This window comes from Melozone crissalis, unplaced genomic scaffold (genome assembly GCF_028551555.1).
Source record: "Melozone crissalis strain CALT ecotype California unplaced genomic scaffold, PUWL_Pcris_2 ptg000068l_1, whole genome shotgun sequence".
Taxonomy (NCBI): Eukaryota; Metazoa; Chordata; class Aves; order Passeriformes; family Passerellidae; genus Melozone; species Melozone crissalis.
In genome coordinates, this window is record NW_026535846.1 from 21,290,246 (window position 1) to 21,306,046 (window position 15,801).

The 15,801-nt window shown below is 39.0% G+C and overlaps 1 protein-coding gene across 2 annotated transcripts in view; it reads left to right on the forward strand.

The window, feature by feature from the left end:
• The window catches only part of DIAPH2 (diaphanous related formin 2), a 167,078-nt gene that overhangs the window by 63,863 nt on the left and 87,414 nt on the right, over window positions 1-15,801 (forward strand). For both annotated transcript variants that reach the window (XM_054289531.1, XM_054289532.1), the window contains 2 exons: window positions 5,110-5,349; window positions 9,941-10,070. In XM_054289531.1, the coding sequence (XP_054145506.1) occupies window positions 5,110-5,349; window positions 9,941-10,070 (370 nt within the window). The remainder of the gene's footprint in view (window positions 1-5,109; window positions 5,350-9,940; window positions 10,071-15,801) is intronic.

The window sequence follows — 15,801 nt, forward strand, 5'->3', positions numbered from 1 at the left end:
CCTTAGGCAAATGAGCTCCTGGTTTCCCTTCCCCTCTCAGCCCAGCAGATTAAAATGATGATGAGAGCTCTGGAACGTGCTCAGGATTTATCCCCAGCTCCGCAGGAGCTGCGCTTGCTCTTGCTGGATTTTTAAGGCATTATGTACATTAAAATGCATTAAAACAGAAATAGAGGCCCTCTTAGAAGACTTTTTTACTAAAAAGCTCTGATTTGAGCATAATGTGGCTGCAGAAGTGGCTTTTGAGTGCTTTTTTTTTTTTTAATTATTTTTCAGTTGGCGAAGTAACAGAATGATTTGTCCTAATGAGATTTTTGGAGAGGATTTAGGAAATGAAAGATATCAATGACTTCTTTTGAAAAACTTTAGCCTATTGATTTCCTTTTCTTTTAATAAATGGCATCAAGTTGCAAAAATCTTTTATTTCCAAACAAGGATGAGGAATTTTGGTAGAAGTGGGATACATTAATTAACCTTACTACAAGAGGTAAAACATTGCCGTTTATTGATCAGTAACAATCTAAAAATCTCTATAAATACATATTTGCTGCTTTCTTAGAAGCAATAATAGCATGCATTTATATTTAAAATATGTGTATTATGTCTTTAGACAGACCAAAACTTATCTATGAGTATCTATATTGTAATATATGCATATATTATAGATTATTTTATATATACATCTATTTATGGGTATATTCCTCTCTACCTAGATATTGTCAGATAAAGTGAGGAATTCCTTGAGTTTCGTGCAGGGTTTTGTGCAGTTTTGTGGAGTGTGTTGAAGGGAAATGCTCAATGGGAGCAGGCAAGCTGGAGGTGTTAGGACAAAGGAAGCCTCTGATGTTTGGGAAATCTGTTCAGTTTCCTGCTTAAAATCAGCCAAGAAATTGGAAAATTGTGCATCATAATGACCTTGATTGAAAGGGCTGTGTAGGCATTCCACTGTTTTCCTGCTGTAAATTCCTCAGTGCTTCACCCTGATCTCTTAACTTGGATCATCTCCTGCCCTGTTTCCTTCTCCTGACACAAATTCCCTTTACAAACATCCCCTGCCCTGTCTCAGCTGGTATTTCTGGGTGAGGATGGATGCTGACATCCCCTGCCCTGTCTCAGCTGGTATTTCTGGGTGAGGATGGATGCTGACATCCCCTGCCCTGTCTCAGCTGATATTTCTGGGTGAGGATGGATGCTGACATCCCCTGCCCTGTCTCAGCTGATATTTCTGGGTGAGGATGCTGCTCTCCATGTCTGGGGCTCCTCCAGGTCAGGGTTCCAGCTGGCCTGGCTCTGGATATTGAAAAAAACACAAAAATCCCATTATTCCCAGCAGTCCCAGTGTGGCCACAGTCACTGTTCCGTGATTTCTGAGGAAACACTGACTAGAGCAAGTTGAGAGAGTTTCCAAGTATTTAATGCAACGTTAATTAGCAAAAACTGCTTAATCAAACATCTCCAAATGGTGCTGTTTGCCTTATGAAGGAACCAAGTTTCCTGAAGCTTGTTTGCTTATTCAGCTTTACCATCTGCTTTAATAAAAAGCAGCACTTTGCCTTATGGGTCCTGCTTCTGTCTGATTTCTGGAGGCCTCTAACTCATCACTGGTGCTAAAATGCAGAATTTCTTTCTGATTATTTTATCCTGCAACTGTCCCTTAAAGTGCAAGAAATGCTGCTGAACCTCAAGTCTTGGCTGAAGTTCTTTTTTCCAATGTGTCAAATTAATTTTGCAAGTTCTCATTAATAATAATCTTAACCTTGGCTTTAAGAATAGAAGACAGACTACAAAGTGTGTCCCCTTATTTTTATGTAACTTTAGGTATGTTAATTATTAAGATATGTTAATTGGATAATCACTTTGCCCATCAAATTTAATAAAGGTTGGAATAAGTTGCTTAAAATTTTTGTAGAAAAGCCATACTTAGTAAAAGATTAACTTACTTGAAGGAACCGATTAACTTAATATTCAGCTGATATGTAAATGAAAATTAGAGCTGCATTTTCATTTAGATGAATGTTAAAACCAATTATATATTCTAATTAGTTATTGGAACTTTTTGAAGTTATATCCTGGGATCAAAAAAGGCATCACAAGTTCCTCTAAAGGAAAGTTTGCATTGATGTTGAAGTAGAGCAAGAAAAACAGAAAAAAAGTTAGAATTTAAAAAAAAAAAAAAAAAAAATAGAAAAAATTAAAAAATAAAAAAATAGAAAAATTACTGGATCAGCTGTGTAACTTGGACTCAGCTGGGCAGGATGTTACCTGAGTTCTGCACCTAAACCTTCAAGAGTTCATTTGTTATGATATGGGAACAGCTGCAGCTTCAGTGGGGAGCTGAATTTCCACTTCAGTGCCAGTTGAACATTTTTAGTGTTACAAAAGCCTAAATTTGACTGGGGGGTTGTGTAAACTTGCATTTTCTGTGACCCTTTTTTCCTGTGTAACCAGTCCTGGCTGACAAAGTGAATTGAGAATTGTACAACTTCATTGCACCTCCATTGGTTTGGAGCCATTCAGTCCTTTAAATTGAATTTATTGGCTGCTTGTTTGGCCTCATTGTAATTTTGTGAGCTGCTGCAGAATTAATCTTCCTAGAATGTTTCCAGGGGGAAAAAAAAGGCAACTTTAATGTAACATAGGTAAGAGGCTAAGTTGTCTTAGTAAGTTGACAAATTTTTATTAGAGGAATGTCAGCTTTTTCTTAGGAAGTGAGGCAAATTTAATTGTGCTTTTTGCCTTTCTCCAGTAGCCTTTGATCCTCGTTTTAATACAGGGCTTGAGAATTGAATGATGATAATAAAGCATAAAGAACTTGATTAGGTAGAGAGTTCAGACAAGGCCTTTATGAGAGCCCAGAAGGGGAAATAATGACATGCAGCCCATCACTGACAGGCAGCTGGAAAAGAAATATCCATTTTCTTGGTGTTCTTGCCTCTTTAACTGTTTGTAGGGGGAGCCATTGCTTGCTGTTCCATGCACCTGTTGGAATATTTCATTTCTTATATTTATATATATAGATATATATATGCCTTTGACACTAATTTTATTTAGAGCCATAAAGAATTTGAGCTTTCCAAGTGAATGTAGGCTTTGCTCCTTACCTAATTCTAGGAGATTGCTCCAAATTCAGCACCTGATCACTCTTTCTCTGGCACTGAACATGTGCATTTAGAAACAGGCCCAAAAAGGAGGAACTAAAATATCATTTATGGCCATCTTCTGCTGATACCTAAAGGGCATTTTGTGTATAAAAATGTTCTGGGCTTGAGGAAAAACCCACATGAAAACAGCTCTTGGGAAATTACCAAGATAGTTTTAATTCCATTCCCTGACCTGCATAATATTTTAAAACTTCCTGCTGGGTTGGTGGTCAGAAGCTAATGAATGATCAGTGTTCCATGACACTACACAGGATTAAAGAAGAAAGGACACTCCTCTCAAGTTTAAGGATTATTCTTCACTGATGTTTATGTCACACTCTCCTGTGGGCTTGTACTTTGTTGCACTCTGGTTTTAGGATCTAAAGCTTTGAACAATTTTTTTTTCTGTGCCATTTTGAGTAAAAACAGCAATTGGAGATTGTTCTACAAAAGTTAAAGCAAATTATGTGATTAATTTTAATTTCCATCTACTGCAGATTAGTGTAAGTAGATCCTTTCAAGGCAGATGTTTTCAGTGTGATATTTCTGAAATACAGGATGATTAGAAGAATAATGTTTCAAGACTTTCAATGATTTTGGCTTATAGAGGCTCAGAGAGAAATTTGTGACAATGGAGATTTATAAAAAAAGATCACTAGTTCTGCTGAGATGCTTCTTTTCTGATCCTTTCCTTTTCCTTGTTCCAGCCTGATCATAGGAATTGTTTGAGACCATCTGGAGCCTTCATGTTTATGTTCATTTTAGAATGAATTCATTATTATTCAGGCCACTCAAGTCCTTCCTGTGAAAGTTATTGCTTCTGCTGCCTGCTGGGAGATAGCACTGGCAGAAAAATCACAGTTCTTCAAAAGACCATGGCCAAATTTTGGCCAACAGAAACAGGAGCACATCGAAATCTTCCTGTTTTGCCAGTCAAGATCTGTGATTTGTGACATAGCAAAGCTTCTCTGGCTTCAGTAACACCCCTGATGGTGAATACACTGGGGAAGAAATCTTTCTGTGTTCTGCTAAGTAAGATGAGCTAGATTTGGAACATGATTTGGAACATAACCATTCTTGCAATTAAATTAAAAATATCAAGTGGTTTAACAATGCTCAGTACATCTTTTTTCCTTAATTTAAATTTCTCTTGTGGATTATGGTGTGCTAAGTGGGAGGAAATAACTCTGATCACTCGTGCAAAATATGAAAGATATTTTGTGACCTGGGCTGGTGAATTTGGTCTTGGGGATTTAAATTAATGAATCAGCATTGTAGATTATTGTCAGTATCTGCTGTGTTACAACATCAGGATTGTAACCTCCTTGTCAGGATTTATATCCTCCCATCTTTTTACCAGAGCAGGAAGGGATGAGTGCTGTGCTCTGTTTTGCCAAATGTCAGAAACACGGAGGGAGGTGCACAGAGGGATCCTGGGGTGCTGGAAACACAAGGCAGGCAGTGCAAACACACAGGGAAGCTCTTGGCTTGCTGGCTGGTGCTGTGTGACCGTGTTCACTGGGGTCTGGGGATGAGGGAAGAGACGAGGATCTGACTCCATGTTTCACAAGGCTTGATTTATTATTTTATGATATATATTGCATTAAAACTATACTAAGAGAATAGAAGAAAGGATTTCGTCAGAAGGCTAAGAGTAGAAAAAGAAGGAATGATAAGGGTTTGTGACTTGGACAGACTGTGAGCCAGCTGACTGTGATTGGCCATTAATTAGAAACAACCACATGAGACCAATCCCAGATGCACCTGTTGCATCTCACAGCAGCAGATAACCATTGTTTGCATTTTGTTCCTGAGGCCTCCCAGCTTCTCAGGAGGGAAAATCCTAAGGAAATTATTTTTCAGAAAACATGTCTGTGACAGTGCTGCATTCTAACAGTGAGAAATTGAGCATTTTGAGCCGTTGGTGATTTGAGCTTCCCTCTCAGCCAGAGTTTGGTGTGTTTTGCAGATGAGCTCGGTGAAGATGCTGCGCGCGCGGCTCAACGGGATCCTGTTCCGCCTCATGTTCGAGGAGCACGTCAACAACATCAAGCCCGACATCATGGCTGTCACCCTGGCCTGCGAGGAGCTCAAGAAGAGCGAGAGCTTCAGCAAGCTGCTGGAGCTGGTGCTGTTCCTGGGCAACTACATGAACTCTGGCTCCAGGAACGCGCAGTCCCTGGGCTTCAACATCAGCTTCCTCTGCAAGGTCAGTGCAGGCACGGGGCAGCTCCTGGGACCCAGCACAGAACCAGGGCACAAAGCTGGGACAGCATCACTCGGGGCATTTTACTGACTGCACCCTGAGTTTAATCGTGGGCAGGAAATACAGTCAGCAGCCCCAGCATTCCTTGGGTAATTTGAAGGTGTCTTTATTTTTTGCTCCTAAAGAATGTATTCCAGCCTTCAGGCTTGTCTAGCAGAATTTGGGAGCCTTTATTTTGCATTTCATAATAACTCCTTTTATAGTTATATTAACTATCTATATATATTATATTAACTATATATAACTATATCTATTATATTAACTATATACATATATTAACTATATATAACTATATCTATTATATTAACTATATACATATATTATATTGACTATATATAACTGTATAGTTATAATAATTCCTTTTTCAGACCAGTGACTGTCATTTAGTGGAACTTTCTGCCCATGAAAAGAGATTTTTATTATTTTTTAGCCAGCTGTCAGCAAGGTGTCCGTGTACACATTTCTTTGTGCAGAATACAAGCTCTTCATGATGTGGGGTCATAATGTGATGAATTCACTTTTCAATACAACCAGAGTTTTGTATTGATTTTTTTTCTTTTTGCTTGTTTCTTGAACAATCTTAAAATTAATTGTCTGTTTACTGGATGCAGTGCTTACATTATGCAGTCTGAAAAAAAGAGGAGAAAAAAGGCAAGTATTGATCTGGGATAAACGTTTGGTTTTGGAAAATAAATGATTTTACAACAGAGCTGGTCATTTCATACACAGATCTGGTTTTGCTAAAACTTTTATTAAAACATGGTAAAGAGAATAAAAAAAAAGCACCATTCCAACTTGTCTGGCCTGAGCTAGAAAGCTAATGACGGAGGAGTAATTGCACATCCTTAAAAACAGATTATCTCCCTGGATGTTATATTGCAGTGTATGATGTTATTGGAGATAGAAATGATCTGTAAACAACCCTTGGCAGAAGGCAGAGAACTTAATGTTGTTCAAATGGGAGACATCAGCATCAGAATTCCTGGGATGTGTTGAGACTGGCCAGGGAGAGCAGCTACTCCTGAGCCTGCAGCAGAGCGTCTTCAGTGCCTGAGCTTGGGATGCTCTGTGAAAACAGAAATACAGCTACAGAAATATAGCAATAGAAATACAGCAGCAAAAACACAGCAATAGAAATACAGCAGGGAAAGTGCTCAGGCTGAGGGGGCTGCTGCACTAATCCACTGGAGTTTGCTGTGTTTTTCAATATGTCCAGAGGATCCAGCTGCTTTTTGAGCCCCCTCAGGAGCTCCAAAGTTCTGCTCCATAGGAATGGACTGAAAGGAAGGAGGTTTGTTTTAGGGATGTGCAGGTACAGCTGTGGGGCAGAATTCAAGTGAGGACCAAGAGCTCAGTTTCAGTAAAGCTTTTGCCGTGCTCTGGCTGGATCAATGTGTGTTCATCTGTTAAGTGCTGCTATGATGCTTTTTGTTCAAGGTGCAAATAGAACAAGACAAGCTGTTTATCCAGGCTGAGCATTACTGATGAGGGGACATTTATTGTCCAGCAGCCCTTGTTCTGGCAAGGGGGGAAGGATTTCTAGGGTAGGAGAAGGTCTATAATCTCATAAAAATCAATAGAGAGCCTTTTTATAGCTATAATAAAGTGTCACTCCAGTGATGGCTCCTACATAAATTTTTCCTTGCATTGGCTGCCACGTTTAACCCTCACACCTGGGAGCTGCTGTACCTGGGAGAACCCAAGCCCATCCTGGCAGTGTTATGTGTGTTTGGCATGGGTTAAATAAATGTTTACTCTGTGCTGAGGGAGAGTTTTGTTCTGGTGGTGTTTTCCTGGCTTACAGAATTAAACATCTTACTGTGCAACTCATATTTGAGTGGTTGTGCTCTGTGTCCCTTGGCCTTTAATCCTTCCCCAGGCCCTGGATCTCATGGTGTTGACCCTCAAATTGATGCTTCAGCATTCAGCTGGAGCTGCCTCCTCTAGCCCCCACTGATCTGGCAATTTATTTCATTTATTTTTAAACTGAATGTCTTATTTCCAAATTCCACCTCCCGGGCAAGGAAAGGCCCTGGACTCCAAACCTGTATTTTAAAATTTGAACACCACAGTGTTAAAAATTTATCCTGAATCATAGAATGGTAGAATATCCTGAGTTGGAAAGGACCCACGAGGTTCATCCAAATCCAGCCCCTGCTCTTGTAAGCACAACTTAAATGGCTCTTGTTGCTTTCCATCCACTTGGCTGGAGTGTGTAGAGCAGCAGAAATCAGGCTAAGCCATCGGGTTCTTTACAAGCCAAGGAATGTTACATCTACTGGGCAAATTACTGCAAGGAAAAAGCTGAATGTAAAAAGTATTGCATTTATTGTAAAAAGTTAAAATAATGTGAGTGTATATTGAATGTGAGTGTATATTGAATGTGAGTGTATATTGAATGTGAGTGTATATTGAATACAAGTACAGGGTGTGATACAGACACCACCAAGCTGCCACCTGTCCAGTTCCTACCTTTCATTTCTATTTTTATATTTAAATATTATGTGGTAAACTACACTCAAACAGCACCTATCTTAAGTTTCATTATATGAGTGGGCTTAGGACTTGATTTTTAAAGTACAGCTATTGATTCTAAGTATCTATTGATTCTAAAGCAGACCTATCTGCATCCATTGTGTTAAAAGTAAAGATGAATATAGCAGAGACTTGTTTATGATTGGGCCAAATAAATTAATTTGATACATTTGTTCAAGTTCTAAATAAATGGTTTTTTAGATATTTATTTAGATGTTTACCTTTACTACAAGGTGCTAATGCTGACTCTTATTGTGATGTTGCTCTTGGTGGCAAAACATATTCCTGTTGTAATTTGAAAGCAAAATAATTTTGCCCATTTAGAAAAAAAGTGCTTTATCCACTCCATGATGTCAGAGAGATCAAAGTCTGCAAATCCCACTACTGTTGTTCACAGACAAATTGAAATGCAATTTCTTTTTTCCATGCAGATGTTTAGCCAGTAAATCTACCATTTTTTTCAAGTCAGGAGAACTTGTGTGTATGTAACACATGAAAGCCCTTTAACTGCATACCATTACTGAGCATTGTTTAGTCTTTAATCGCTGAATTGGTATGAATTAAATTGCTTTCTTAATTGCCTAAATACCTTATATTTTTAAAAGCCTGTTTTTCCACTGCACTCATTTATTCCTAACAGGGTAATCCTTAAAGCTGAAAGGCCTCTATTAAATTGAACATCGATGGCAAGCCTGTCATGAGGATTATAGAATTAGAACTTCAAGTGATTTAGAGAATGAGAAAACAAATAGGAGATTTTACACAAGCATTTATGTATTCTTCTTAAATAAATCCTTTATTTCATTTGTTGTGCATGTTGTAGCTTACTTCTGTGTAAGAACTGTATGAGATGAGTAAAATATTGTTAAAACAATTCTTTCCAGATGCATTACAAATTCTGTGTCAAGTGGAGTGTGCTCCTCTCAGGCTCTTCCTTGCACCTACTCTGTCTTGCCTTTGTGGATAAATCTCTGCTCCTGGATCTTCCATCAGCCCACACATTCCTCCTTCACAGCACAAAAATGGGCAAACTCGGGAATTTGGTGTTAAATTTGTTCTCTCATTCTCTCAAGTTCATGTTCCTTTGTGTAGGCATGTGCACTGTGCCATGGGATTGAGCCATAAGGGTATTGGAAAGTGCCACTGCTCCTATATTCTAACAATTAGTTCAGATTTTTATTTTTTTAACTAAAAACCTCCTTTCAGCTGTTCATGCACTCAGGCTAATGGAGAACAGAGTTTTATCACTTCCAAGAATACTGGTCTGTTTCAGACCACTAAAAATGCCTCTGCAGTCAAAAGAACAGCAAAAATATTCATTTACCTGTTACTTCCCATTGTGCAGAGTTTTCCTGCAGCTTTTCATAAATACAGCTGGAAGCATTAGATTCCTTCAGCTGCAGTCAGGATTGCCTTGCTGTTCTGTTATTCTGTGTTCTGCTAAGGCAGGGTGCATTTATTTTGTGTTTCTCTGTAGAATTGTTCTCCAAGTCTTTAGCCTAACACAGCATGGCTTAGATTTTCTCCAAGAAAAAATAGTGAATTTACAGCAAGGAGTTACTTTAGTTTGACCGGTCAGAATGCAAATTCTGACTGTTAGCTTGGTGTACATGCAGAATTTCAGGGATTCCTGTAGAGATTTGACATTTATGGCATTGAAGGAATGCTCTGATTTCAGTTCTGTTTCATCTCTGTACACAGCAATTTTTTATCTGGGGGATTCTGAACTGGCAATGCTCAAATCTCAGACCTTTACATCAGATCTTGTTCTCATCAAAATTAATCATAATTTCTTAAAATACATCTTAGGGTAGATTTCTTCTAAACCTAAATTATGAAGAATTCAAGAAATTTAATTTTTTAAAATCTGTTTATTTGCAGGCAACCCACGTAGGTAACTTTTTGCTAACGAGTTGAAGTCTGCAATATTCACTTTATTGAAATGTTTTAAGAATTTATTTTTTCTTTATTTTTGCTTTCTCCTGTGTTCACGTTTTAGATTCGAGATACAAAATCATCAGATCAGAAAACCACCCTGCTGCATTTCCTGGCAGAGATCTGTGAGGAGAATTACAGGGACATCCTGAAATTCCCGGATGAGCTGCAGCACGTTGAGAGTGCGAGCAAAGGTGAGCAGCAGGCAGAGCACCTCAAGGTAGCAGGTTTGGCTTTGCCATGAAATGCTGCCAGCATTTCATTTGGGATTGTGGGATTATGTAACCTGTAAGCATTGATAATCCACGTGGATTGTGCTTGTCTGGTATTGATTGAGCTGAGGAAAAAAAGGGAAAAGCAGTAATGGAGCAACTCCTCTTCTGTAGTGGGCTGTGAAAATAATACCATTTATGATACAATTAAATTTTTAAAAATTAAAATGGTATTCAAAATTGTATTAAAATTTTTAAATGGTATTAAAATAATACAATTAATAAATTGTATTATCAATTGTATTATTAAATTTATTAAATGTATTATTAATTGTGTTATAAAATCTATTAGTAAATTGTAGTGTGATACTTGAAAAGCCACAGCTCAGGAGTTGTGCCAGCAGTGCAGGGATGGTAATGAGTGTCCCATCAAACCTCTGAAGTGTGAGCTCTGAGTGTGCAAGGAGCCTTCACACACAGAGTTCCTCATTTCCTCACCTGAGAGAGAATAACAAATAAACAGCTATGCTATTTATGCAAATAAATATATATATATTTTATACATGAAATACATGAAATATATATATGTTATAAAATATATATAGTAAATGTGCATATTTATTATTTATACAAGTAAATAGCATGCTCTGGAAAAATCCCAGGCTGCCTATGAATAGATCCAGTTCAGTTGTGCTGCACAGGCCACAAATAATGATTATTTTTGGGCAGTCAGCAGGGCAGGCTGGGATGTGGTGGCTGAGTTCACCTGTTGGCCACGTTCTCATGTGGCACAGGCTGTGCTGCTGAGTTTTCTGCTGAGGCAGAAGTAGATGAAGATAACACAAAACTTTTAATTGATTAATTTAATCAGAAAATATGAATATGAATATAAATATAAATATAAATATAAATATAAATATAAATATAAATACCTGGGTAAGCGCAAGAAAATGAAGGAAAGCAGAGGGGAGAAGGAGTTGGATGCCCGTTTGCACAGCCCTGTCCAGGTTTTCTGCAGGAAGTTTTTGTCTCCCTTCCTGCAGTGCTATCAGTCAATGTCTCTCCTCATGCAGTGATTAGCTGTTGGATGTTTATTAATTAGGCCATCAGTGCTGTCTGCCTGCTGGGAGCTCCTGTGTCCCCAGGGACCTGGGGCAGTTCATCCATCAGCCCAGCTCTGCCATGGTTTCACCTCTCACTTCCACTTCTTCACATTTTTTTTGTCTGTCTTCATCATACTTTTTTTGCTGTTTCTCAAATTTTGCCTGCACTTTTCCATGTTTTTTCCTGCATACAATCTGTGTTTTATTTCTGTTGGTTAGATGTGTCCCTGCCTCACTTTGCTGCAGGATGGTTCATTGGCCTGAGTCCTGCTCTGGGATTTTTGGGGAGTCTGTGCAGGGCTCAGAGGTCCTTGTGAGTCCTTGCCAGCTCAGGACGTTCTGTGATTCTGTGGGCTAACATATTAATTAAGTTATTTATGCAAGTAGCAGTTTGGCATCTTATCTAAATTCCAAAAATGTTTTCCCCCACTTGATAATTCTTTTCTCGAGGTGACTTTTCATCTTTTTCTTCTTTTCTTTGTAAAGTCTTCTGGTTTACCAGGCACTTTTGATGATCTTTTATGAGTTTTCTTCTGTGGGTGACACTTGACCTTGCAGCTTTGAGATTTTTGCAGTTTGATTCAAAGCCTCTGATGTTCTGTAAGTTGACTTGAGGAATTAAACTGGAAGAGTCAGTAAAGTTTAGTTAAGCTGTAGCATCCTAAGCACAGAAAGCATATTAATGGGAGCAAAGCCTCTCATAATTCTGATGGTGAGGATACATATGAAAAAGATTTTATTGCAGTTAAATTTCATTCTGTGAGATAAAAGCTGCATTTCCTACGAACAGCACTGACTCCTAGCAGAGCATAAATTGCTGTTTGTTTTTAATGACCAAAGCTTCTCTTTGAGCCCTCCTTTGCTTTCTGGAGCAAGGCAGATTTTTGGCAGAATAAATGGGATTTGTGCAAGTGGCTTCAACTGCTCCCCGTGGTGCTGCTGGGGTTGGGTAATTGCAAAGTTCATCTGCTCTGCCACACTGGAGCTGTTCCTGTGCAGGAGTCTGAGGTGCTTTGCATGGAGGAGATTTGCACTTCCAAATATTTATTGTTTGGTGTTTTATAAACCAGTGCTTTTGGGGACGGACAGTTGGGTTTGTTTTTCCTGTGAGATGCCTCTTTTGGAATAAATTGGCTGGATATGAGGATGATGCTGGCATCAGTTATTCATAAAATAGGAAGGAATCTACCAGCAAATATTATCTCTGCGTGAATTTTAACTAAGGAGGTGTGAGCTGGGCAGGTGAGTGTCATTGCTGGAGATGCATGTGGTAGTTTTTAGTCAGGACTCGTGGTCTGGGCTGTGCAGGACCTTCCAAATGCTGCCCTTGCCATCTGCAATGTCTTTTCAGTCTTGGCTGCATATTCTCACCTCCATGTCAAGGAAAAAAATCCTGTTCAGCTTAATTTTCATATAAGAATAAAGAACCAGCATCTGAACAACAGCTGATTTTGTTTTTTTACTTTTTAACAAAGAGCAGATAAAGCATAAAACTGGATTTTAATATGAAAAGGTCAATGGGATTAGATGAACTCCCCATGCATGTACTAAAATCTTCAATAATCTGATATTAGGTACAATAAAATAGTTGATCGTTTTAAAGATGGAAGATCAACCTGCAGCTTTATGAAAAGTAAAAATAAATTAGGAGACAGTTTTATTCAGGAAAATACAAGCAGAGGTCAAAGTGATTAACTATCAAGAGATCATTGGAAAAGCATTTCTTATCCTGGAAGCAGATTGTGAAAGGAAAACCAATCAAAACTCACAAGGCTGTGATGCAGTGCGTTGTTTGATGACAGTGATTTCCTTTTTCCCCTTTTATTTTTTTCCCCTTTTATTTTTTTCCCCTTTCATTTTTTCCCCTTTCTTTTTTTTCCCCTTTCTTTTTTTTCCCCTTTCATTTTTTCCCCTTTCTTTTTTTTCCCCTTTCTTTTTTTTCCCCTTTCTTTTTTTTCCCCCTTTCTTTTTTTTCCCCTTTCTTTTTTTTCCCTTCCTTTTTTTTTTCCCTTTCTTTTTCCCCCCCTTTCTTTTTCTCCCCTTTCTTTTTCCCCCCTTTCTTTCCCTCCCCTTTCTTTCTTTTCCCCTTTTATTTTTTTTCCCTTCTTTTCTTTTTTCCCTTCTTTTTTTTTTCCCTCCTTTTCTCCTGTCCTTTGGAGCCAGCCCCATTCCTGTTGGCGCATTCCCGCCTTCTTCACTTCACTTTTTATCCCTCTTGCTGCTTTTCATGGTATTTGCTCTTAGCACTTTATAACCTCAGCTTTTTATTAAAGACCTGAAAAATTCCCATCCCCTTTTGGGCTTCAGCCAAATTTCCAAACAAATCCAAGAGGTACCTTGGTTTATCTTATAAGTCAGATATTTCTAGACAGCTGTGTGGTTAAAAGTATACTTTTAATCACTCAGAAAATAAATATATTTTTAAAGTTAAGGCTCACCTGAGTGTCAAGCCTCTCAGAAATCATAAAAGTGAAATAGGTGACACACAAAATGAAGATGATTACAATAAGTTAGCCATGTGTTTTATAACAGGAACTTCAGTTTAGATACTAAGAGGAGCAGTTTTACATCCCAGTTTGTGATTTAACCATTTTGCCTGTAAATAATATCAAAATAAGCCACAGCTCTGTCCTTATCTGTTGGATATCACAGTCCTGATGTAGCTGTTCCTGCTTGGTCTGCCAGCAGTGGCACCCCCTGCCCTGTGCAAATTGAGATTAACTGGGAAAGGGGGATATATATTATATAAAATCTGTATTTTTTAGTCTCTTTCAGTAATAATGAGGGGTTTTTTGAGCACTTAACACACCAAGTTCTTTGCCTGACATCAAGGTGTGCCACCTGATAGTTCTTTGAAAGTGGAGTTGAAAGTAAAATGAAGTGAAAGGTGCCTTGTGGGGTGAATTAGGTCTGTGCAGTGAACTGAAAAATACCAATATCACAGCACTGATTTGTCACTTACTTGGACATTGGAATTTATTTCATTAATTTGCAGGCATATGCTTCTGATGGTGCAGGCATCTCTCTGGAATGCCCATTAGCAATTGAAACACTGGGGAATGCAAATGTGTGTGTACTTTTTATTACAAATACTGTAATAAAGTATTAATTTTGAGATTTTACACAGGTACTTCACTGTGATTTAATGGCATCATTTTAGAATGGGGGAAATATTTTAAAACATCCTGTGCCGCTGTCACTTTGAAGTACAGCAATTTAAAACGTGCTCATAAGCAGCAGCCGTTTTTCTGTCAGACAAAAGTTTTATAGTTTGGTGCAGCAGAAAAAAAACTGGGTTTTAGCAGAGAGATCTGCAGCGTTTCCACCTTTAAAGCACAGTTGAAATGGCAGCATTTCCACCTTTAAAGCACATTTAGAACTACTGAAGCAGATTTTGCCCAATCTGGCCCAGGAGTGGTGGAAAGAAGAAACCTCACAGGTGCTCCCTGTGCTGCAGTTCTGAGCAGGAATTTCTCCAAGGGATCCTTTTGGAGCCTGGCTGAGATCCTGGATTGCCTCACGCTCTGCACAATGGCTCAGTGAGCTCTCCCAGCCTGGGAAGGCTTTGAGGATTTTTTTAGTTGCAGTCTGTGTGTAATAAATGCTGCAGAGAGCTGTGGTTGTTCTGGAGCTGCATTTTGGAGTTATAATTTGGAATCTCCATTAAGCAGCTTTCTGTATGGATTGCATTTTAAGGCTCTGCTCCTCTCCCTCAAGTGCAAGTATCAAGGGCAAAATGAAAGAACAGTCCAAATGACTCTCAGGGGCTGTTGCTTATTAAAGAAATTAAAGCATTTAAGAATTTCTGGCTGTAGTTAAACCAATTCAGAAGTGGAGATGGCTTTAAATGCCCTAAGTTGTGTAATCCATTTAGAATTCCTTAATGCAAGCCTCCAGAGAGAGGCAAAAGCTGCAAAATGGCACTTTGTTCTTTCTTCTCCTGCCTGTCTGTGGTGGAATTTGCACTTTGGTGCCTGTGAGGAAGCTCTGGCCCCTCTGGAGGTGGCTCAGGCAGTGAGGAAGGCCAGGATGGATTTGCCCAAAATCTCTGTGCAGGTTGTGTGACAGCAGCTCTGCTCCCTCCCTGTGCCTCCCTCACTTTGTGTTTCCTTGTCCCCTCACTTTGTGTTTCCTTGTCCCCTCACTTTGTGTTTCCTTGTCTCCTCTGCCTCGTTTGCACTTTGTCTTGCACGCCTGCCAGCAGCTCTGCTTCAGCACGCTCGTTTAATACATTCTGATTTTGTCATTATAAGCTCTCTTTTAAAAATAAACTCAACTTCTGAGATCTTGAAAGACGTCTGTAATTAAGCCAACATCCAAGTGGGGTGAGTTTCTGGAGTGCTCTGGAGGTGATATCCCTCACTGCTGATTGCAGAGCTCTTCTCACCCAGCAGCTCCAGTGCTCCTGGTTGTTCTTCTGAAATTGGGACATCTGATTTCTAAATTATTTGTAGTTGTGATATAAAAAAGCAGTTCAACTGAAGAACTCAAATTCTACAACATTGTTTGCTGTTTGGTTAGTGAGGTGAAGGTGGAAGGTTGGGGAAAAGCTGCTCCTGCCATTTGGGCAGAGCTGCTCCTGCTCCTGAAGCTGCAAAGTGCAGGGAAGA